At 39.1% G+C, this 24,180-nt stretch overlaps 2 protein-coding genes across 2 annotated transcripts in view; both read right to left on the reverse strand.

Moving 5' to 3' along the window:
* Positions 1-1,230: 1,230 nt before the first annotated feature.
* Positions 1,231-24,180, reverse strand: part of LOC136180338 (titin-like) — a 47,099-nt gene continuing 24,149 nt past the window's right edge. Inside the window, exon 5 of the transcript XR_010667010.1 lies at positions 1,231-1,382. The gene's annotated coding sequence lies outside the window, so the exon portion shown is untranslated. The remainder of the gene's footprint in view (positions 1,383-24,180) is intronic.
* On the reverse strand, positions 1,392-9,224 carry LOC109979067 (programmed cell death 1 ligand 1-like). Its single transcript, XM_065959334.1, has 6 exons — positions 8,550-9,224; positions 8,139-8,477; positions 7,348-7,659; positions 5,340-5,456; positions 3,220-3,248; positions 1,392-2,505 (listed from the first exon to the last, which is right to left on the reverse strand). The coding sequence occupies exons 1-5, from the start codon at positions 8,617-8,619 to the stop codon at positions 3,226-3,228; spliced, it is 861 nt and encodes a 286-aa protein (XP_065815406.1). The 5' UTR covers positions 8,620-9,224; the 3' UTR covers positions 1,392-2,505; positions 3,220-3,225.

Consider the following 24,180-nt stretch of genomic DNA (forward strand, 5'->3'; position numbering starts at 1 on the left):
ACCCAGCCAGTGACAACCAAGGATCCATGTGCACATCATGAAGCTGCTTTATTCGTGGCAGTGTGTTTTTGTCTACTCGTTTATTGATACTTTGAATACGTCCAATTAACCACAGCATTAATATAAAGGCAGAATCTGTCATTATATGCCGTGGTTCCCAACCTTTAATGGATTGTGAGCTCAGTTTGACTTCACAAAGCTCTGGGGACCACAGACATCCAAAACACATAGAGCTTTTTGCTTGATGCTGGGCGCATCACGCATTAATGAGACACACCGAGATACTGCAAGTGTGATCGTTTTTAGCATGTGCTACAAGGAACTGGATACCGTCTTGTAGCTTAATTAAGGCATATTATTTATATATTTTATTTTGGTCAATAATTTAAAATTTCAGGGGACCCCATTTGGACTCCATGCGGTACCCCAAGGTTGGGAAAGCCTGCATTATCGAGTCGGACTCACTGAATATTCAACTCAGATGAATTTCAGTTGGCAGGCTGTCCTGTGTGAAAACAGCTTAAGAGACATCCATAACCAGAGAGATCAAATAGTGCTGCAATCACATGAACATTTGGTGCTTTAGTGCGCTTACGAGTCGGTTTTAAAGAAAAGGGAAGTGAAGAGAACGAGGAAGTGTGATGAATGCTTTGAATGGTCGTGAATAAATCAGATCTTGTGTGGCGATAAGCTGCTCTGTCATCAGATGAACATATAAGGGAAGAAGATGAAAATGGAAACGGGCCAAAACAAGACAACATGCCACCAACCGAGAGAGGAGCGGTGCGAAGTAGAATATCAGAGAGTGTGCAGATGTTTTCACACGGGGCTCCCTGACGAACATCAGGGAGTAAGAACAAGACAAGTGAGGATCTAGAGGGGAGGAAACGACGTCAATAAGTGCAAACAAACAGCTTTAAGCACCCACCTGGGGGAGGGGTTACTGCCCTTTGTGATGTCATGTAGGGAAAATCTCCAAAACGGCCTGTTTGAGCACACATTTTCTGAAAAGTGGAGCAGGCAAAAGACTTAGAGGATGGACTTTTCTCATAACTGGGGGGTGGTTTGTAGATGGCCTAGAGACACATTAGTGTTTAATTGTATTTTGGATAATGTGTGACCTTTAATACATCGTCATCAACAACTACATCAACAGCTGCACCACTTCTGCCTGAATGTATTTTTTATAGAGCTATCCTTCATGACACACAACATGAAACTTTATCACAGTGTTGTTTTATGTTTTTTTTATTTAGACTTTGTTTTATTACCATACAATCACAATTCACATTTTGTACAAGGTGCTAGTGCTAAAAAACACGATAAAAAAATAATTAAAAGAGTATACAGTTCATTTTACAAACACATACATGTATATAAACCTAATGTTCACGACACAGAATCTGAATGACTGACAGTAGTTTAAGGACGTTTGTCGTTGATTTCATAAACTCATCTATGTTACATTTATTGTGGCACTGCTTTTTCTCCAACCAGGTCAATGATTAACTGTGTGTTACAGAACAGTTAATCATTCACATATATGGATGTTGATAAGGAGTTTTGTTTTCCACTTTTGGCTTGTCTTCAGTACAGTAGAGAATATTTGGTCTGACAGGCTCAAGCTTGACATGCAGGCTCGATCAGAATTCAAGATTTTAAAGGCATGTGAGGCGGTTTCTCTGAGAACTCGGTTGTGAAAAAAGTTAAATAAACCAAACCTCACAAAAGGGCCTATCACAGCCTGATCTGTTGCCTCCGACCAGTTTGATGGATGTCTGGCATTCCTGAAATGTTTGTCTTATGACTGCATACTCTCACACAGTGAATGAAATTCCCAAACTTTTTTGTTCTCCTGATTGTGCCTGCGCAGACTGGCAGAGAGTGTCTGAAAGCACCATGGCAACAGCAAGCACGCCTGTTTTTATGCCTCTAACCCCTCCTAGCAAAACATATATGAATAAAAGAAACGTTGGCAGGAAATAGTTGCATTTCCTTAAAATACACACACATATACACACACACACACACACACATGGATTAAAAGTATTTCATGATTCTAACCCTTCACTAAAGACATGGAATGTGAAGAGGGAGTAAGAAGGAGGCTGATAAGCTGCCAAAAGCTACAGTTATTGCGTGGGCTAAATCATCACATTATACATGTTTGTCCTCCATAAATCAACATCAGAGACTCCGTGGTGTTGGAACGGTTCCCAATGTGGTTACTTTAAGACAACAGAGCCTGACCTGGACCCCTTTTACTCCTGTTGTCAGCGGTATATGAGTCTTTGTTGACATTTTAAACTTGATTGGAGCTTGTTTACTTGGTAGATTAAGGGTGAACAAAGCGCTTACAGTTTCTGTTAAATCACAGTGATACAAGCTTTACCTGGTTATGTACATGGATGTTTGCATTAGGAAAAGTTAAAATGCTGATGCGGGCTCAAGCAAACAAGAAGTGTTGATTTCAGTGGTCGTCTGTGAGAGTGGTCTTGGTTTCTCCTGCACAGAGAGAGGAAGAGAAAAAGAAAGGAAGAGGGAGGGTTAGTAACAAACTTATTACCATGTTTGGTTGTTTGAATTTGCAACAGTTTTTGATGCCACTTGTTTTAAAATAAGACAATCTGAGAATCCTTAATGATGCATTGTATCAAAAAGTATTGAAGCTTTAATAAAAACTAAAGACCTTCAGTCACAAGCTGTTTTCACATCTGCCTGAAAATCAATATGCACGGTGCAGCAGTCACAGTATATAAACGTCACTCCCCCCCTCCTATTGGCTTGAGCTGAATTCTCCTGATTATATCCTGCTGCGTTTTCACATCAGCTCACTCGGCTGTGGAGAAAAATGGGCTCTGGCAGGTGGCAAGTGTTGAAGCCCTAATATTTTGAACACAAAGCTGCAATGGCTCATTCAAATTCACACTCGTGTGTCATGAAGATGTGATGGTTTTTTATGTCTAACAAACAGACAGCAGAAGTGGTGACTGTCTAAATTGCACAAACACATTGCTGCCAATGTATTATGTGCAATTTCAGACAATGTGCAGGAGTTTGCTTGTACATTTTTGGCAATAAAAAATGGAAATTCAACCAAAATTGTGCACTTGGGACTAGGTATCGAAACTTTTTTTTTTAATGTCGTCTAATTCTTACTAGAATTATATTGACGTTTAAAAAGTGACAATCCAACTCAAATGTTTGAATTATATTTACCTGTAGTCAGACTTTCTTGAACATCCATCCTGAAAAACAGATGAAATGTCAGAGTGTGAATGAAGATTAAATCGTGACTTTAAACACAAAGACGTTCTCGAGACTCATCTTCCTCCATGTGTATCATGACTTGATGGTCACCTGGAAAAAACCCAATATATAATTATGGTGGAGGACAATGGGCTGTAAAAACAACACCATGTAAATTTATTGACATCACCCTACACAGCCAACTCATAAATCAGACACTAAAGGGAGCCCATCAAACACCTGGAGCCCAGTTAGAACACCGATGGTTGTACATGTAAGTCGTTATGTGACAGAAGTTATCAACAGTTGAAAACAAGGCAGGAGGACATGCATGGACAGGCCTCGGAATGACATGTGAAACCTATTTGTGGTGAGTTATTTGGTTACATGATGTTTCAGAAGATATAGCCCAGGAGGCCCCACATCGCCTCGTTGAATTAAAAAAAAAAAAACCCTCAAACTATTAAAGACACAGTCTGATTTAAGAGGTTTAAAATGTCTACCTGCGTAATGATTTCTCTTGTGTTCAGCCAAGTCCACAACGTGCAGTTTCTCTACAGCTTTCTGTTTTTGCTTTGTGTGGGTTTACACTCCTACTAGCTACACTAAGGTAGACTACGGTGAAAGTTGTGATGTTCTTGTTCTGAGTCCACTCTGATCAATCTGAGAGCTGGAGCTGAGGCGGGTTTTAAAGGTGACATATTGTCCTCCTCTTCAACCAGTTTAAATAAGTCTCAGAGCTCCTCAAAACATGTGTGAAGTTTCATGTTCTAAATCCACTCTGATCCTGTATTTGATCATGTCTATAAACCCCTCTATTACAGCCCTGCTCAGAACAGTCTGTTTCTGTGTCTGTACCTTTAAATATGTAAATGAGCTGTGTTTGACCACGCCCCCTCTCTGGAAGGGCTTGGGTGGCTCGGGCTTTCTCGCTCCATGTCCTATTGTTTACGGTGAGAAGGCAGACTCAGAGGGCAGAACAAACACCTAGCTGTGGGAGTGTCACCCACCTGGGGGAGGGGCTACTGCCCTTTGTGATGTCATGACGGGAAAATCTACAAACGGCCTGTTTGAGCACACACTTTCTGAAAAGTGGATTGACTTTTCTCTTAATTGGGGGGTTTGTAGACAAACTCGGGACAAAAATTAGTGTCTGACACCTTCAAAAGTTCTCGTGTTATCCATTGTCAGGAGTATTTATTTCCTTTTGGCTCTGACAGGAAACAAAGGGCACACTCACACTAGGCAAGCACGTTTTACCACAAAGGCCAGTTCGCTTTGACTAGTAGTGTGAGTGATCCGTTTCGTGCTTGATAATGGTACTTTAAAGAGGACATATTAGCCCCCCCCCCCCCATCCACCTTTTCAAACAGTCCCCTGTGGTCTAAATGAAACATCTGTGCTGTGCTTTGGTCAAAATATAACATGAATCAAGCACCAGAGGAGGTTTGTGACCCTGTATAAAACAGCTCTCTCAGAACGCTCCGTTTTGGTGTGTGTGTCTCTTTAAATGTAATGAGCCCCCGCTGAGTTTTCCCCGTAGACATCACTCCTCTGTAGAGAGAATAAAAATGGCCGACCTGTGCTAAAGTTTTGTTTTAGTCTGGGGGTGGAGTCCATGTGTGGAGATATTAGGGGAGGGTTTTATTTATATTTTACCAGAATCCCACTGTGACATCGCAAGGAGAGCACATTTGAAACAGAGCATTTTTCTCTGTGTTGTAAGACTTATGCAGACCACAAACAAAGAACTGGATGGGTTTATTTCACATTTTGTGGGTCAGTAGAAACTCAGGTTACCCAAATATATGTTCAAAAACACTGTACAAGTGGACTTTTCATAACACAGTATGTCCCCTTTAAGGTGTTACAACAATGCATTTGCAAAGTCCAGGATGCAGGACAGCATCCAACATCCTCCTCTGGTGCAAAATGACATAGGTTTCAATATATTAATACCATTTTGAATTTCAAGAGATTTAAAGTTAAGATGGCTAAATGTTAAATAAACAAGAATGCATTTTCAATGGTCAGTTTTTGGATTCAAGCTGCCATGTAAAATATACAGATATATATTTAATGGTACTCACGCCAAGATCGTCTTTTGTAAAGTAGCAACACTAGAGACCCCACGATCAGAGACCCGACGACCAACACAGAAGCCACTATCAAAATCATGTTTGAGTCTTCGGCGCCTTGTCCCAGCCCTGATTAAATCAAATAGAAGAAAATAAAAAGTTACAGATGTAATACTTCACATGGATATAAAGATAGAACATAGAAGAAGATATTTGGAACCAGGTTGGCGTGTCATGCAGTGGTGGGAAATTCCCCCTGTGATACTTTTAGCTGCAAACATTCACTTTCTCTTTCTCTCTAGGGGGGGAGGGGGGGGTCTGAGTTAATGATCTGCCCTCCCAGACAAAGTAGAAAGTAAAGACAACGCCTGGAGGGGATTTTGGTGTTGAAAACGCGCGACTGTCGACTGCAAAACAGATATTAATCAGCTGATGATAAGTGACCGTTTACTGCATTCAGCAGATGTGGGGACTTGTAACAGCTCGGCTAAGGTCACTGCACAGATATCAACGAACCAGTTCATGAGTTTTCCCATCAAAGAGTATGAACAATGGATCAAAACTTTCATGAAATCAAGAAGCTTGACCCCCCCATGGTTTAGAGAAAGTACTGGGTCACACTTGGAGACTTATTGATGTCTTACAAGATGGAAGGAAACAAAACTGAAGCAACGTGGGAGGAAAAGTTGCTCCGACTTGTTTTTTTAAGGAAGCTTCAGCCTCTTTGTGGTTTAATGTTTACAAGTTCAGTCTGAGCTGCCAAGATTTTCTTTTCCCCTGCATAATCAAAACACTCCTGGGGATATTTTGCTCTTTGGACTCAGCTCTCATAATTAAAATAACAGTTAGTGTTCAAATCAAGGGTGCTGCCAAATAAGCCCTAAGGTTCACCCAGGTTCTTCATATTCTAGAAACAAACAAACACCTGCAAATCCGATTTGATAACGCTGAATATTCACCCTTCTTTAACATCTTGATTTATAGAAATATGTCGTATTTCAGGAACGTCTTTATTCAGCTTCTGGCAGCCTGATTCTGTGTTTTGAGTTTGTATCGGACTCACACAGTTTCCATCTTCGACATCTATAGCCGCCTACAAACAGGGGCGTGTCTAAAAAGGGTTGGCGTGGGCCCCCCCTTGAAATCTGATTGGCCACCCCGTGGTGCCTGGTGAACGGCTAGGTCGGGAGAATCTCCGTAGCGGTCCTCCTGCAATTATCTAGATATCATCTGGAGTGCATATGTGAAAACAGCTTTAGTGAGTACAGCAAAGTCTGGACTGTTCAGTGTTTGTGCTGACGGGTGAGATAAGGCCGGGCCGGCTACCTGAATGAATAAATTAAAAAAAAAGGGAACCTACAAGTCACCATCATTCATGTCTTCAGTTACAAGATTTTGATTGCTAGGCCTCAATCATTTCCTCAGATCAATTCTATGTCCATATCGTACCCTGTTCCATTATTCACCATGTACCTTAATAACTTATCATTTAGTATTTGCCTACTTGCACATAGTTCTGTATATATATATTTATTTCTCGTTTACTGCATATAGTTCTGTTTACATCTGTTAGTCCGATCACTGTCCACTTATATCTACTTTTTTATATTTTGTGTTTTTAAGTTAAGTTTAAGCTTTAAGTTTTATTTAAATTGACACTTTCTATTTAGGTTAAAATGTTTCGTTTACTTGCACTGTTGTTAATTTACTGCTCTGTGTGCCTTTGAATTGCCCCCCGGGGACAAATAAAGTTTTTTGAATTGAATTGAATTGTACTTCTGATAAATCATCCTGGCGTTCCTCCCTCTATGACGGCCCCCTGGGTTCAAGTTCCTCTTAGTTGAGCGATCCTAAAAGAAGACCGTAACGATTGCGTAACGGCATTGACGTCGGTGTTGCTTCAAAAAAATGTTTTGCATGACATAACATGTGACTGTAGCGAAAAGAAATCTGACAAAAAGTACCGGTTGTTGTGTGAAGAAGGAAACGAGTATCATGTGTGGTGCTCGACAACGGATACCTCTGGCCGATGGTTTGTTCTGCACTGTGAAGGATTTCTCCGCCTCTTCGTCTCCTCTGGCGTTGAACACTTTGCAGGTGTAGTTGGAGAAGGCAGATCCTCCCTGTATTTTCAGCGTGCTTGAGAGGATAAACAGACCATTCTCTGTCTTCAGCACCTCCACCTCGGGTTGCTCTAACCAAGGCTTGTTGTCTTTATCAAACCAGCTGAGTCGGCCTTTTGGGTAGCCGGTGGACTTGCATGTCAGGGAACCGTTGGTGTCGAGATCAATGTCCTGAGGTTGAGGCTGAATAGTTGGCACTCCGTATTTGGCTTGAAGGAGAACATGGAGATGAAACATGATTATTAATCTGAACTTCAACCCTCGACATCAATCATCACACTATTATTTTACCACTGATATTTGATGTGTGATAAGCAAATGTACTTTATGACAGCAGACATCTTATATGTCATAAAGAAACAGAAAGTAGCAAAGACACCGAGCAAACATTGAACAGTCTCTGTTGAAGGTAAATACCAGCCTGATGGGGAAGGAAAGTCTCCCGTTCTCCACACAATCTACATTCCATCTAGCTCACTTTTACATCTTTCCTGCAGTCCATCTTCTGTCTTTAATCTTATAAATGTTTACACAAACAGACACAAAAATGAGCTCTCAGGGGCTGCTTCAGAGATTAATCATTCCCTCAAAATGATGTGTGTGTGTGTGTGTGTGTGTGTGTGTGTGTGTGTGTGTGTGTGTGTGTGTGTGCCAAAAAGCTGAGACAAAGTTTTATCTTAGAGCTCACCTGTGACGTTCAGTCTGGTTTGGTTGATGTTAAAACCATTGTTTGTGGACACATAACATGTATAAACTCCCTCGTCCTTAACAGCAGTTTTGTTAATGAGCAGGGATACGTCCGTGTTCTTGTTGTTCCAGGACGGTTCAGCAAATGAATATCCAGGCAACGATGTTAGTTTTCCATTTTCGTATTTAAGTACAGGTTCTTCAACCCCCTCTCTACTCCAAGTTACCACCACGATTTCAGGATCTTCTACCTCTTTTGAGTAGTGGATTACACAGTCAAGTCGTGACTCCTGCTCATACTGTCCGAAGTTTTGAGTCTTGCAGTGAATTTTCACAAAGGCTGTGAAGAAAGAATCACATGAATACCAAGAAGAATCAAATATTTTAAACTCCATACGACGGAGGAACTTACCAATACTCTTCACACTTCCTATACTGTTGAGGACAGCGAGCGTTAAGAGCAGAAAACCAGCGGAGGCCATGTTCCTTTACCTGAAATGAAAGTAAAATAATTGAATGCTTTATGCTGCATTCATGTGGTGTCGGCAGGGTTGGGAAGTAACGGATTACATGTAACGGCGTTACGTATTTAAAATACAAAATAAGAGTAATTGTATTCCGTTTTAGTTACAGTTTAAATTGGTGTATTCTGAATACAGTTACTTTCTCAAACAAAGGATTGCCGGTAGGGATTACTTTACGGCACTACACGCAGGTTGCACTGTGCAGATGCAGAAGCAGGTGGCATTATGTGCGCAGGTGCGCTGCAAGTCAGTGCGCGAGAGCACTTTCCACACAACCGAACGACAATGGCAGAGGATGAGAAAAACGACCAGGAGGAGGACAAAAATGCATTTTTGGCATGGAAATTCAGAGGTCAAGAAGGCCGCAACATCACAGTGTTTACATCTTTCAAATGACAGAAAAATAAATGGCATGCATTAATTTTTTAATTTGATTCAATATTCTAATCGTTAAGGAAGAGGAACACCTTGATTAAACTAAAGGCTATTGTTGCCATATAGCCAAACAAAACTGAACATTCACAGCCTCTGCATTGTATAGAATTTCAACATTGACATTTATGTCTTCCTATTTCCCTCTTTTCGCCAACATTATATTTTTTTTATATTTCCTTTTTCTCGGGTCGCGCGTCTCTCCCCCAGCTCGCCCCCTCCGGTGCGCTCCTCTCCATAATGCGCTCGTCTCCTTCTTCTAAAGCCCGCTGCTGAGCACTCTGTAGGACGCTTGGATTGGGGGACCTCACCACTGTTTGTACCCCCGTCTTCGATACCTCTTTCCAGGGCATTTATATCCGATCAGACACAGCGCTGGCCAGCTGTCCGGTGCGCAACAACGGCGAGTGTAGAGCGTCCGTGCCACAGAGGACACAGCTCACATCTCCTGCGCAATGTATGACACTTCATTCTTAAGATGAAGGGAAGAAAAGAGAGGCCCTGTTTAATGCCGAGGTTTTCTTATAACCAAAATATTCTTTGTAATATTGAGATTTATCTGCTATAACTCGAAAGTATTGTGCGTTTATTTGCCTCTCCCACTAATACCTATTTTGCGCTTGCAGTCATCCTGCTTTCTGTCCAAACGCTCCGTGATGTAAACCAGTAGAACACGCAAAAAAACTAACTTAAATATTACCGCCTCCACAAGGTTTGCACCTGATGTCATTCGCGCAAATCTTAGTAGATCACCCGCAAAACGCCCACCAACCAAACGTGCAAACTTTTGGAGTGAACACGCAATTTAGTACTCTTTACTTGGGAGCTTAGTTAAATCAGGCCCTTATAGTAGAGGAACTTGGGCCCCTAAAAGTTGAGAGACCCCTACCCGAGGTAGAACAAAGCACGACCATATTTTTTCATAACTTGAACATGTCTAGTTTATGAAACGGATTGTTGTATAAAAATATTTTACTGCAAAATAACTTTTTTTTGGTGTTTTATGCATCTTACCAAAAAACGAAAACAGGTCAAATTAGGGCTTCTCCAAAAGGGACAGCTCTAGCCTTATCACATGTATCTCTGGGAATCAGAATCAGAATTTCACCAAATATGGACAGGATGTTCACAGATAGTTATTAGTTACAATTATGCAAAGTTTTTATCAATACTATTTTCATTTTTTGAATTTTTCACACTTAAACACACATGTAGTTTAGGCGGAAATTGAAAATTGAAACAAATATTCAAAAGGTATGTATATCAAAGTCTGTCATTTTTTAAGTAAGGACACCAAACATTAAAATATGTCATTTTTATCTTCTTTAGACTGTTATCTCAACATAAAAGCAAGTTATGTGACTTCTCACTTGACCCTATGCTGTCACCAGCCCCTAACAGGAAACTAGTGCAGCCAGGATTTCAGGGCGACCTGGTACAATGGGGCCCTATGGATGTGTATGTGGGAGGAGGTGGCCACAAACAATAGATTAAGACTCAACAACAAGACACAATATAATTGTATTCTGTAATATATATATAATTAAACATTTTATAGTTATTTCTAATACATTTTGTCTCATATTTTCTATCTTGTATATGATTTATATGATGACACTCAGAGTCAACCTGCTGCTTTCAACAATATTATCACCTATGACATTGTTTCTATTTCATTCTAAAAAATTAAAGCATTGTCTTGACATCAGTTGTGAAATATTAATGATCTAAAAAACAGTATTGATATATATAAGCTTGAGTTCTTAGAAATTAAATATACTTCATATAGTCTATTTGTATATCGGCCATACAGCCTGTTGTAGTTTTTTTAATGTATTTCACTCATATAAAGATGGTGTGTCGTCACCATATCTCCTTCTTTTAAGAAGAACCCTAGTTACTCCAGAGGATACACTGGATGAAGGGATAGTTTTTATAATACCCTAAGTATGATAAAGTGTTAAAAAAAAAAGCTACAATAGTTATTTTTGTTGAATGATTTATCAGGCAACCAATGGAGCTGGGATACAAAACAATTCTTATGATGGCGTAAATGTGTGTAAGGTAAATTAGGATGACAATCATGCAGACATGTTTATAAAAAACGTCTTCAAACCTCATTATATATAATGACATTTGAGTTTTAAATGCTAATTACAAAGGACGATTTCCACGTTTAGACAAACTGACTGCGAACCTGAGAGCTTAACATCTTGCAACTAAAAACCTTTGTCTCACACTTAAGCATCCCCTGTGGACAAAGTTTGACCTCTTACCTCACAGGAGCTTTAAGAAAACAATTGCTGCAGAAAATAACCATCAACAAAGTCAACCAACCAAACATCACAAACAAATCAAGACACCATAACTAAATCAAGACACCATAACCAAATCAAGACACCACAACCAAATCAAGACACCATAACTAAATCAAGACACCACAACCAAATCAAGACACCATAACCAAATCAAGACACCACAACCAAATCAAGACACCACAACCAAATCAAGACACCATAACTACATCAAGACACCACAACCAAATCAAGACACCATAACTAGATCATCAATAGAAAAGATTGCAGATGGTTAAACCTTTCGCAGGCATCAAAATCACTTGTACACCCACTGGCTTTAGTCTGATGAGCATTTAGCGTCTGATCAACATTGCCCTGCCTCCAAAGATAATAGTCCCCTTCGGATTCTCCATTCATATAATCTATTCTAAGAAAAATGACAACATATAACCAAACTCACAACCTTTTTGTTTGAAAATACATTTAGCTATGTTCTATTGTCTGTGGCTGGATTGCCTGTAGATGGTAATGACTTTTCCTTGCATTTTGTTGTTTTGGCTGCATGTGGTTATTGTGTCAGTATTGTCTACTTTTTGTCGATTGCCTTTATTTTGCTGTATTTGATTGTGTTGAATGCATTTCTACAGTTCTACAATTTATATAGCAGACACTTTTATCCAAAGCAACATACATCAGAGAGTAAGTAAAACAAAAGCGAGGATCTAGAGAGGAGGAAAACAATGTCAGTAAATGCAAATTAACAGCTTTAAGTCAGATCGGACACTAATGCTGACAGGCAGTGCACAGAGGCAAAGCACAACATTGACAGCAGTTTCTTGGGAGCTCAATCAGTATAGAAACCATCTTATAAGTCGTCGTTATCAAACAAAAACTATCATCATCAATAATAATTAGGTTACGTTGTCTTGATTTGGTTGTGTTGTCTTTGGTTGTGGTGCCTTGATTTGGTTGTGTTGTCTTGATTTGGTTGTGTTGTCTTTGGTTGTGTTGTATTTGGTTGTGATGTCTTGATTTGGTTGTGTTGTATTTGGTTGTGTTGTCTTGATTTGGTTGTGTTGTCTTTGGTTGTGTTGTCTTTGGTTGTGTTGTCTTGATTTGGTTATGTTGTCTTGATTTGGTTGTGTTGCCTTTGGCTGTGTTGTCTTGATTTGGTTATGTTGTCTTGATTTGGTTGTGTTGTCTTTGGTTGTGTTGTATTTGGTTGTGTTGTCTTGATTTGGTTGTGTTGTCTTTGGTTGTGTTGTCTTTGGTTGTGGTGTCTTGATTTGGTTGTGTTGTCTTTGGTTGTGTTGTCTTGATTTGGTTGTGTTGATTTGATTTGGTTGTGTTGTCTTGATTTGGTTGTGGTGTCTTGATTTGGTTGTGTTGTCTTTGGTTGTGTTGTCTTTGGTTGTGTTGTCTTTGGTTGTGTTGTCTTGATTTGGTTGTGTTGTCTTGATTTGGTTGTGGTGTCTTGATTTGGTTGTGTTGTCTTGATTTGGTTGTGTTGTCTTGATTTGGTTGTGTTGTCTTGATTTGGTTGTGGTGTCTTGATTTGGTTGTGTTGTCTTGATTTGGTTGTGTTGTCTTTGGTTGTGTTGTCTTTGGTTGTGGTGTCTTGATTTGGTTGTGTTGTCTTGATTTGGTTGTGGTGTCTTGATTTGGTTGTGTTGTCTTTGGTTGTGTTGTCTTTGGTTGTGGTGTCTTGATTTGGTTGTGGTGTCTTGATTTGGTTGTGTTGTCTTGATTTGGTTGTGGTGTCTTGATTTGGTTGTGTTGTTTTTGGTTGTGTTGTCTTTGGTTGTGGTGTCTTGATTTGGTTGTGTTGTCTTTGGTTGTGTTGTCTTGATTTGGTTGTGTTGTCTTTGGTTGTGTTGTCTTGATTTAGTTATGATGTCTTGATTTGGTTGTGTTGTCTTTGGTTGTGTTGTCTTGATTTGGTTGTGATATTTTGATTTGGTTGTGTTGTCTTGATTTGGTTGTATTGTCTTGATTTGGTTGTGGTGTCTTGATTTGGTTGTGTTGTCTTTGGTTGTGTTGTCTTTGGTTGTGGTGTCTTGATTTGGTTATGTTGTCTTGATTTGGTTGTGTTGTCTTTGGTTGTGTTGTCTTTGGTTGTGTTGTCTTTGGTTGTGGTGTCTTGATTTGGTTGTGTTGTTTTTGGTTGTGTTGTCTTTGGTTGTGGTGTCTTGATTTGGTTGTGTTGTCTTTGGTTGTGTTGTCTTGATTTGGTTGTGGTGTCTTGATTTGGTTGTGGTGTCTTGATTTGGTTGTGGTGTCTTGATTTGGTTGTGTTGTCTTTGGTTGTGTTGTATTTGGTTGTGTTGTCTTTGGTTGTGGTGTCTTGATTTGGTTGTGTTGTCTTTGGTTGTGTTGTCTTGATTGGGTTGTGTTGTCTTTGGTTGTGTTGTCTTGATGTAGTTATGATGTCTTGATTTGGTTGTGTTGTCTTTGGTTGTGTTGTCTTGATTTAGTTGTGACGTTTTGATTTGGTTGTGTTGTCTTGATTTGGTTGTGTTGTCTTGATTTGGTTGTGGTGTCTTGATTTGGTTGTGTTATCTTTGGTTGTGTTGTCTTTGGTTGTGTTGTCTTTGGTTGTGGTGTCTTGATTTGGTTGTGTTGTCTTTGGTTGTGGTGTCTTGATTGGGTTGTGTTGTCTTTGGTTGTGTTGTGTTGTCTTGATTTGGTTGTGTTGTCTTTGGTTGTGTTGTCTTTGGTTGTGGTGTCTTGATTTGGTTGTGTTGTCTTTGGTTGTGTTGTGTTGTCTTGATTTGGTTGTGTTGTCTTTGGTTGTGTTGTCTTGATTTAGTTATGATGTCTTGATTTGGTTGTGGTGTCTTGATTTGGTTATGTTGTCCTGATTTGGTTGTGTTGTCTTGATTTGGTTGTGGTGTCTTGATTTGGTTGTGTTGTCTTTGGTTGTGTTGTCTTGATTTGGTTGTGTTGTCTTTAGTTGTGTTGTCTTGATTTAGTTATGATGTCTTGATTTGGTTGTGTTGTCTTTGGTTGTGTTGTCTTGATTTAGTTGTGATGTTTTGATTTGGTTGTGTTGTCTTGATTTGGTTGTGGTGTCATGATTTGGTTGTGTTGTCTTTGGTTGTGGTGTCTTGATTTGGTTGTGGTGTCTTGATTTGGTTGTGTTGTCTTTGGTTGTGTTGTCTTTGGTTGTGTTGTGATGTTTTGATTTGGTTGTGTTGTCTTGATTTCGTTGTGGTGTCTTGATTTGGTTGTGTTGTCTTTGGTTGTGGTGTCTTGATTTGGTTGTGGTGTCTTGATTTGGTTGTGTTATCTTTGGTTGTGTTGTCTTTGGTTGTGTTGTCTTTGGTTGTGGTGTCTTGATTTGGTTGTGTTGTCTTTGGTTGTGTTGTCTTTGGTTGTGGTGTCTTGATTGGGTTGTGTTGTCTTTGGTTGTGTTGTGTTGTCTTGATTTGGTTGTGTTGTCTTTGGTTGTGTTGTCTTGATTTAGTTATGATGTCTTGATTTGGTTATGTTGTCCTGATTTGGTTGTGTTGTCTTGATTTGGTTGTGGTGTCTTGATTTGGTTGTGTTGTCTTTGGTTGTGTTGTCTTGATTTGGTTGTGTTGTCTTTGGTTGTGTTGTCTTGATTTAGTTATGATGTCTTGATTTGGTTGTGTTGTCTTTGGTTGTGTTGTCTTGATTTAGTTGTGATGTTTTGATTTGGTTGTGTTGTCTTGATTTCGTTGTGGTGTCTTGATTTGGTTGTGTTGTCTTTGGTTGTGGTATCTTGATTTGGTTGTGGTGTCTTGATTTGGTTGTGTTGTCTTTGGTTGTGTTGTCTTTGGTTGTGTTGTGATGTTTTGATTTGGTTGTGTTGTCTTGATTTCGTTGTGGTGTCTTGATTTGGTTGTGTTGTCTTTGGTTGTGGTGTCTTGATTTGGTTGTGGTGTCTTGATTTGGTTGTGTTGTCTTTGGTTGTGGTGTCTTGATTTGGTTATGTTGTCTTGATTTGGTTGTGTTGTTTTTTGTTGTGTTGTCTTTGGTTGTGTTGTCTTGATTTGGTTATGTTGTCTTGATTTGGTTGTGTTGTCTTTGGTTGTGTTGTCTTTGGTTGTGGTGTCTTGATTTGGTTGTGTTGTCTTTGGTTGTGTTGTCTTTGGTTGTGTTGTCTTTGGTTGTGGTGTCTTGATTTGGTTGTGTTGTCTTTGGTTGTGTTGTCTTGATTTGGTTGTGTTGTCTTGATTTGGTTGTGTTGTCTTGATTTGGTTGTGGTGTCTTGATTTGGTTGTGTTGTCTTGATTTGGTTGTGTTGTCTTGATTTGGTTGTGGTGTCTTGATTTGGTTGTGTTATCTTTGGTTGTGTTGTCTTTGGTTGTGTTGTCTTTGGTTGTGGTGTCTTGATTTGGTTGTGTTGTCTTTGGTTGTGTTGTCTTTGGTTGTGGTGTCTTGATTTGGTTGTGTTGTCTTTGGTTGTGTTGTGTTGTCTTGATTTGGTTGTGTTGTCTTTGGTTGTGTTGTCTTTGGTTGTGGTGTCTTGATTTTTTTGTGTTGTCTTTGGTTGTGTTGTGTTGTCTTGATTTGGTTGTGTTGTCTTTGGTTGTGTTGTCTTGATTTAGTTATGATGTCTTGATTTGGTTGTGGTGTCTTTATTTAGTTATGATGTCTTGATTTGGTTACGTTGTCTTGATTTGGTTGTGTTGTCTTGATTTGGTTGTGGTGTCTTGATTTGGTTGTGTTGTCTTTGGTTGTGTTGTCTTGATTTGGTTGTGTTGTCTTTGGTTGTGTTGTCTTAATTTGGTTGTGGTGTCTTGATTTAGTTATGATGTCTTGATTTGGTTGTGTTGTCTTGATTTGGTTGTGGTGTCTTGATTTGGTTGTGGTGTCTTGATTTGGTTATGGTGTCTTGATTTGGTTGTGTTGTCTTGATTTGGTTATGTTGTCCTGATTTGGTTGTGTTGTCTTGATTTGGTTGTGTTGTCTTTGGTTGTGTTGTCTTGATTTGGTTATGTTGTCCTGATTTGGTTGTGTTGTCTTGATTTGGTTGTGTTGTCTTTCGTTGTGGTGTCTTGATTTGTTTGTGTTGTCTTTGGTTGTGGTGTCTTGATTTGGTTGTGGTGTCTTGATTTGGTTGTGGTGTCTTGATTTGGTTGTGTTGTCTTGATTTGGTTGTGGTGCCTTGATTTGGTTGTGGTGTCTTGATTTGGTTGAGTTATCTTTGGTTGTGTTGTCTTTGGTTGTGTTGTCTTTGGTTGTGGTGTCTTTATTTGGTTGTGTTGTCTTTGGTTGTGTTGTCTTTGGTTGTGGTGTCTTGATTTGGTTGTGTTGTCTTTCGTTGTCTTGTGGTGTCTTGAATTGGTTGTGTTGTCTTTGGTTGTGTTGTCTTTGGTTGTGGTGTCTTGATTTGGTTGTGTTGTCTTTGGTTGTGTTGTGTTGTCTTGATTTGGTTGTGTTGTCTTTGGTTGTGTTGTCTTGATTTAGTTATGATGTCTTGATTTGGTTGTGGTGTCTTGATTTAGTTATAATGTCTTGATTTGGTTACGTTGTCCTGATTTGGTTGTGTTGTCTTGATTTGGTTGTGGTGTCTTGATTTAGTTGTGTTGTCTTTGGTTGTGTTGTCTTGATTTGGTTGTGTTATCTTTGGTTGTGTTGTCTTGATTTGGTTGTGGTGTCTTGATTTAGTTATGATGTCTTGATTTGGTTGTGTTGTCTTGATTTGGTTGTGGTGTCTTGATTTGGTTGTGTTGTCTTGATTTGGTTATGTTGTCCTGATTTGGTTGTGTTGCCTTGATGTGGTTGTGTTGTCTTTGGTTGTGTTGTCTTGATTTGGTTGTGTTGTCTTTGGTTGTGTTGTCTTTGGTTGTGTTGTCTTTGGTTGTGGTGTCTTGATTTGGTTATGTTGTCTTGATTTGGTTGTGTTGTCTTTGGTTGTGTTGTCTTTGGTTGTGTTGTCTTGATTTGGTTATGTTGTCTTGATTTGGTTGTGTTGTCTTTGGTTGTGTTGTCTTTGGTTGTGTTATCTTTGGTTGTGGTGTCTTGATTTGGTTGTGTTGTCTTTGGTTGTGTTGTCTTTGGTTGTGTTGTCGTTGGTTGTGATGTCTTGATTTGGTTGTGTTGTCTTGATTTGGTTATGTTGTCCTGATTTGGTTGTGTTGTCTTGATTTGGTTTTGTTGTCTTTGGTTGTGTTGTCTTGATTTGGTTATGTTGTCCTGATTTGGTTGTGTTGTCTTGATTTGGTTGTGTTGTCTTTCGTTGTGGTGTCTTGATTTGTTTGTGTTGTCTTTGGTTGTGTTGTCTTTGGTTGTGGTGTCTTTATTTGGTTGTGTTGTCTTTGGTTGTGTTGTCTTTGGTTGTGGTGTCTTGATTTGGTTGTGTTGTCTTTGGTTGTGTTGTCTTTGGTTGTGGTGTCTTGATTTGGTTGTGTTGTCTTTGGTTGTGTTGTGTTGTCTTGATTTGGTTGTGTTGTCTTTGGTTGTGTTGTCTTGATTTAGTTATGATGTCTTGATTTGGTTGTGGTGTCTTGATTTAGTTATACTGTCTTGATTTGGTTACGTTGTCCTGATTTGGTTGTGTTGTCTTGATTTGGTTGTGGTGTCTTGATTTAGTTGTGTTGTCTTTGGTTGTGTTGTCTTGATTTGGTTGTGTTATCTTTGGTTGTGTTGTCTTGATTTGGTTGTGGTGTCTTGATTTGGTTGTGGTGTCTTGATTTGGTTGTGGTGTCTTGATTTGGTTGTGTTGTCTTGATTTGGTTATGTTGTCCTGATTTGGTTGTGTTGTCTTGATTTGGTTGTGTTGTCTTTGGTTGTGTTGTCTTTGGTTGTGTTGTCTTTGGTTGTGGTGTCTTGATTTGGTTATGTTGTCTTGATTTGGTTGTGTTGTCTTTGGTTGTGTTGTCTTTGGTTGTGTTGTCTTGATTTGGTTATGTTGTCTTGATTTGGTTGTGTTGTCTTTGGTTGTGTTGTCTTTGGTTGTGTTGTCTTGATTTGGTTGTGTTGTCTTGATTTGGTTGTGTTGTCTTTGGTTGTGTTGTCTTTGGTTGTGTTGTCTTTGGTTGTGGTGTCTTGATTTGGTTATGTTGTCTTGATTTGGTTGTGTTGTCTTTGGTTGTGTTGTCTTTGGTTGTGTTGTCTTGATTTGGTTATGTTGTCTTGATTTGGTTGTGTTGTCTTTGGTTGTGTTGTCTTTGGTTGTGGTGTCTTGATTTGGTTGTGTTGTCTTTGGTTGTGTTGTCTTTGGTTGTGTTGTCTTTGGTTGTGGTGTCTTGATTTGGTTGTGTTGTCTTTGGTTGTGTTGTCTTGATTTGGTTGTGTTGTCTTGATTTGGTTGTGGTGTATTGATTTGGTTGTGTTATCTTTGGTTGTGTTGTCTTTGGTTGTGGTGTCTTGATTTGGTTGTGTTGTCTTTGGTTGTGTTGTCTTTGGTTGTGGTGTCTTGATTTGGTTGTGTTGTCTTTGGTTGTGTTGTGTTGTCTTGATTTGGTTGTGTTGTCTTTGGTTGTGTTGTCTTTGGTTGTGGTGTCTTGATTTGGTTGTGTTGTCTTTGGTTGTGTTGTGTTGTCTTGATTTGGTTGTGTTGTCTTTGGTTGTGTTGTCTTGATTTAGTTATGATGTCTTGATTTGGTTGTGGTGTCTTGATTTAGTTATGATGTCTTGATTTGGTTACGTTGTCCTGATTTGGTTGTGTTGTCTTGATTTGGTTGGGGTGTCTTGATTTGGTTGTGTTGTCTTTGGTTGTGTTGTCTTGATTTGGTTGTGTTGTCTTTGGTTGTGTTGTCTTGATTTGGTTGTGGTGTCTTGATTTAGTTATGATGTCTTGATTTGGTTGTGTTGTCTTGATTTGGTTGTGGTGTCTTGATTTGGTTGTGGTGTCTTGATTTGGTTATGGTGTCTTGATTTAGTTATGATGTCTTGATTTGGTTGTGTTGTCTTGATTTGGTTGTGGTGTCTTGATTTGGTTGTGGTGTCTTGATTTGGTTATGGTGTCTTGATTTGGTTGTGTTGTCTTGATTTGGTTGTGGTGTCTTGATTTGGTTGTGTTGTCTTTGGTTGTGTTGTCTTGATTTGGTTATGTTATCCTGATTTGGTTGTGTTGTCTTGATTTGGTTGTGGTGCCTTGATTTGGTTGTGGTGTCTTGATTTGGTTGTGTTATCTTTGGTTGTGTTGTCTTTGGTTGTGTTGTCTTTGGTTGTGTTGTCTTTGGTTGTGGTGTCTTGATTTGGTTGTGTTGTCTTTGGTTGTGTTGTCTTGATTTAGTTATGATGTCTTGATTTGGTTTTGGTGTCTTGATTTAGTTATGATGTCTTGATTTGGTTACGTTGTCCTGATTTGGTTGTGTTGTCTTGATTTGGTTGTGGTGTCTTGATTTGGTTGTGTTGTCTTTGGTTGTGTTGTCTTGATTTGGTTGTGTTATCTTTTGTTGTGTTGTCTTGATTTGGTTGTGGTGTCTTGATTTAGTTATGATGTCTTGATTTGGTTGTGGTGTCTTGATTTAGTTATGATGTCTTGATTTGGTTACGTTGTCCTTATTTGGTTGTGTTGTCTTGATTTGGTTGTGGTGTCTTGATTTGGTTGTGTTGTCTTTGGTTGTGTTGTCTTGATTTGGTTGTGTTGTCTTTGGTTGTGTTGTCTTTGTTTGTGTTGTCTTTGGTTGTGGTGTCTTGATTTGGTTATGTTGTCTTGATTTGGTTGTGTTGTCTTTGGTTGTGTTGTCTTTGGTTGTGGTGTCTTGATTTGGTTGTGTTGTCTTTGGTTGTGTTGTCTTTGGTTGTGTTGTCTTTGGTTGTGGTGTCTTGATTTGGTTGTGTTGTCTTTGGTTGTGTTGTCTTGATTTGGTTGTGTTGTCTTGATTTGGTTGTGGTGTCTTGATTTGGTTGTGTTATCTTTGGTTGTGTTGTCTTTGGTTGTGTTGTCTTTGGTTGTGGTGTCTTGATTTGGTTGTGTTGTCTTTGGTTGTGTTGTCTTTGGTTGTGGTGTCTTGATTTGGTTGTGTTGTCTTTGGTTGTGGTGTCTTGATTTGGTTGTGTTGTCTTTGGTTGTGTTGTGTTGTCTTGATTTGGTTGTGTTGTCTTTGGTTGTGTTGTCTTGATTTAGTTATGATGTCTTGATTTGGTTGTGGTGTCTTGATTTAGTTATGATGTCTTGATTTGGTTGTGTTGTCTTTGGTTGTGGTGTCTTGATTTGGTTGTGTTGTCTTTGGTTGTGTTGTGTTGTCTTGATTTGGTTGTGTTGTCTTTGGTTGTGTTGTCTTGATTTAGTTATGATGTCTTGATTTGGTTGTGTTGTCTTGATTTGGTTGTGGTGTCTTGATTTGGTTGTGTTGTCTTTGGTTGTGTTGTCTTGATTTGGTTGTGTTGTCTTGATTTGGTTGTGTTGTCTTGATTTGGTTGTGGTGTCTTGATTTGGTTGTGGTGTCTTGATTTGGTTGTGTTGTCTTTGGTTGTGTTGTCTTTGGTTGTGTTGTCTTTGGTTGTGGTGTCTTGATTTGGTTGTGTTGTCTTTGGTTGTGTTGTCTTTGGTTGTGTTGTCTTTGGTTGTGGTGTCTTGATTTGGTTGTGTTGTCTTTGGTTGTGTTGTCTTGATTTGGTTGTGTTGTCTTGATTTGGTTGTGGTGTCTTGATTTGGTTGTGTTATCTTTGGTTGTGTTGTCTTTGGTTGTGTTGTCTTTGGTTGTGGTGTCTTGATTTGGTTGTGTTGTCTTTGGTTGTGTTGTCTTTGGTTGTGGTGTCTTGATTTGGTTGTGTTGTCTTTGGTTGTGTTGTCTTTGGTTGTGGTGTCTTGATTTGGTTGTGTTGTCTTTGGTTGTGTTGTGTTGTCTTGATTTGGTTGTGTTGTCTTTGGTTGTGTTGTCTTGATTTAGTTATGATGTCTTGATTTGGTTGTGGTGTCTTGATTTAGTTATGATGTCTTGATTTGGTTGTGTTGTCTTTGGTTGTGTTGTCTTTGGTTGTGGTGTCTTGATTTGGTTATGTTGTCTTGATTTGGTTGTGTTGTCTTTGGTTGTGTTGTCTTTCGTTGTGTTGTCTTGATTTGGTTATGTTGTCTTGATTTGGTTGTGTTGTCTTTGGTTGTGTTGTCTTTGGTTGTGTTATCTTTGGTTGTGGTGTCTTGATTTGGTTGTGTTGTCTTTGGTTGTGTTGTCTTTGGTTGTGTTGTCTTTGGTTGTGATGTCTTGATTTGGTTGTGTTGTCTTGATTTGGTTATGTTGTCCTGATTTGGTTGTGTTGTCTTGATTTGGTTTTGTTGTCTTTGGTTGTGTTGTCTTGATTTGGTTATGTTGTCCTGATTTGGTTGTGTTGTCTTGATTTGGTTGTGTTGTCTTTCGTTGTGGTGTCTTGATTTGTTTGTGTTGTCTTTGGTTGTGTTGTCTTTGGTTGTGGTGTCTTTATTTGGTTGTGTTGTCTTTGGTTGTGTTGTCTTTGGTTGTGGTGTCTTGATTTGGTTGTGTTGTCTTTCGTTGTCTTGTGGTGTCTTGAATTGGTTGTGTTGTCTTTGGTTGTGTTGTCTTTGGTTGTGGTGTCTTGATTTGGTTGTGTTGTCTTTGGTTGTGTTGTGTTGTCTTGATTTGGTTGTGTTGTCTTTGGTTGTGTTGTCTTGATTTAGTTATGATGTCTTGATTTGGTTGTGGTGTCTTGATTTAGTTATAATGTCTTGATTTGGTTACGTTGTCCTGATTTGGTTGTGTTGTCTTGATTTGGTTGTGGTGTCTTGATTTAGTTGTGTTGTCTTTGGTTGTGTTGTCTTGATTTGGTTGTGTTATCTTTGGTTGTGTTGTCTTGATTTGGTTGTGGTGTCTTGATTTAGTTATGATGTCTTGATTTGGTTGTGTTGTCTTGATTTGGTTGTGGTGTCTTGATTTGGTTGTGTTGTCTTGATTTGGTTATGTTGTCCTGATTTGGTTGTGTTGCCTTGATGTGGTTGTGTTGTCTTTGGTTGTGTTGTCTTGATTTGGTTGTGTTGTCTTTGGTTGTGTTGTCTTTGGTTGTGTTGTCTTTGGTTGTGGTGTCTTGATTTGGTTATGTTGTCTTGATTTGGTTGTGTTGTCTTTGGTTGTGTTGTCTTTGGTTGTGTTGTCTTGATTTGGTTATGTTGTCTTGATTTGGTTGTGTTGTCTTTGGTTGTGTTGTCTTTGGTTGTGTTATCTTTGGTTGTGGTGTCTTGATTTGGTTGTGTTGTCTTTGGTTGTGTTGTCTTTGGTTGTGTTGTCTTTGGTTGTGATGTCTTGATTTGGTTGTGTTGTCTTGATTTGGTTATGTTGTCCTGATTTGGTTGTGTTGTCTTGATTTGGTTTTGTTGTCTTTGGTTGTGTTGTCTTGATTTGGTTATGTTGTCCTGATTTGGTTGTGTTGTCTTGATTTGGTTGTGTTGTCTTTCGTTGTGGTGTCTTGATTTGTTTGTGTTGTCTTTGGTTGTGGTGTCTTGATTTAGTTGTGGTGTCTTGATTTGGTTGTGGTGTCTTGATTTGGTTGTGGTGTCTTGATTTGGTTGTGTTGTCTTGATTTGGTTGTGGTGTCTTGATTTGGTTGTGTTGTCTTGATTTGGTTGTGGTGTCTTGATTTGGTTGTGTTGTCTTGATTTGGTTGTGGTGCCTTGATTTGGTTGTGGTGTCTTGATTTGGTTGTGTTATCTTTGGTTGTGTTGTCTTTGGTTGTGTTGTCTTTGGTTGTGGTGTCTTTATTTGTTTGTGTTGTCCTTGGTTGTGTTGTCTTTGGTTGTGGTGTCTTGATTTGGTTGTGTTGTCTTTGGTTGTCTTGTGGTGTCTTGATTTGGTTGTGTTGTCTTTGGTTGTGTTGTCTTTGGTTGTGGTGTCTTGATTTGGTTGTGTTGTCTTTGGTTGTGTTGTCTTTGGTTGTGGTGTCTTGATTTGGTTGTGTTGTCTTTGGTTGTGTTGTGTTGTCTTGATTTGGTTGTGTTGTCTTTGGTTGTGTTGTCTTGATTTAGTTATGATGTCTTGATTTGGTTGTGGTGTCTTGATTTAGTTATACTGTCTTGATTTGGTTACGTTGTCCTGATTTGGTTGTGTTGTCTTGATTTGGTTGTGGTGTCTTGATTTAGTTGTGTTGTCTTTGGTTGTGTTGTCTTGATTTGGTTGTGTTATCTTTGGTTGTGTTGTCTTGATTTGGTTGTGGTGTCTTGATTTGGTTGTGGTGTCTTGATTTGGTTGTGGTGTCTTGATTTGGTTGTGTTGTCTTGATTTGGTTATGTTGTCCTGATTTGGTTGTGTTGTCTTGATTTGGTTGTGTTGTCTTTGGTTGTGTTGTCTTTGGTTGTGTTGTCTTTGGTTGTGTTGTCTTTGGTTGTGGTGTCTTGATTTGGTTATGTTGTCTTGATTTGGTTGTGTTGTCTTTGGTTGTGTTGTCTTTGGTTGTGTTGTCTTGATTTGGTTATGTTGTCTTGATTTGGTTGTGTTGTCTTTGGTTGTGTTGTCTTTGGTTGTGTTGTCTTGATTTGGTTGTGTTGTCTTGATTTGGTTGTGTTGTCTTTGGTTGTGTTGTCTTTGGTTGTGTTGTCTTTGGTTGTGGTGTCTTGATTTGGTTATGTTGTCTTGATTTGGTTGTGTTGTCTTTGGTTGTGTTGTCTTTGGTTGTGTTGTCTTGATTTGGTTATGTTGTCTTGATTTGGTTGTGTTGTCTTTGGTTGTGTTGTCTTTGGTTGTGTTGTCTTTGGTTGTGGTGTCTTGATTTGGTTGTGTTGTCTTTGGTTGTGTTGTCTTTGGTTGTGTTGTCTTTGGTTGTGGTGTCTTGATTTGGTTGTGTTGTCTTTGGTTGTGTTGTCTTGATTTGGTTGTGTTGTCTTGATTTGGTTGTGGTGTATTGATTTGGTTGTGTTATCTTTGGT

Source organism: Labrus bergylta, chromosome 1, assembly GCF_963930695.1.
Source record: "Labrus bergylta chromosome 1, fLabBer1.1, whole genome shotgun sequence".
In the NCBI taxonomy this organism is placed as follows: Eukaryota; Metazoa; Chordata; class Actinopteri; order Labriformes; family Labridae; genus Labrus; species Labrus bergylta.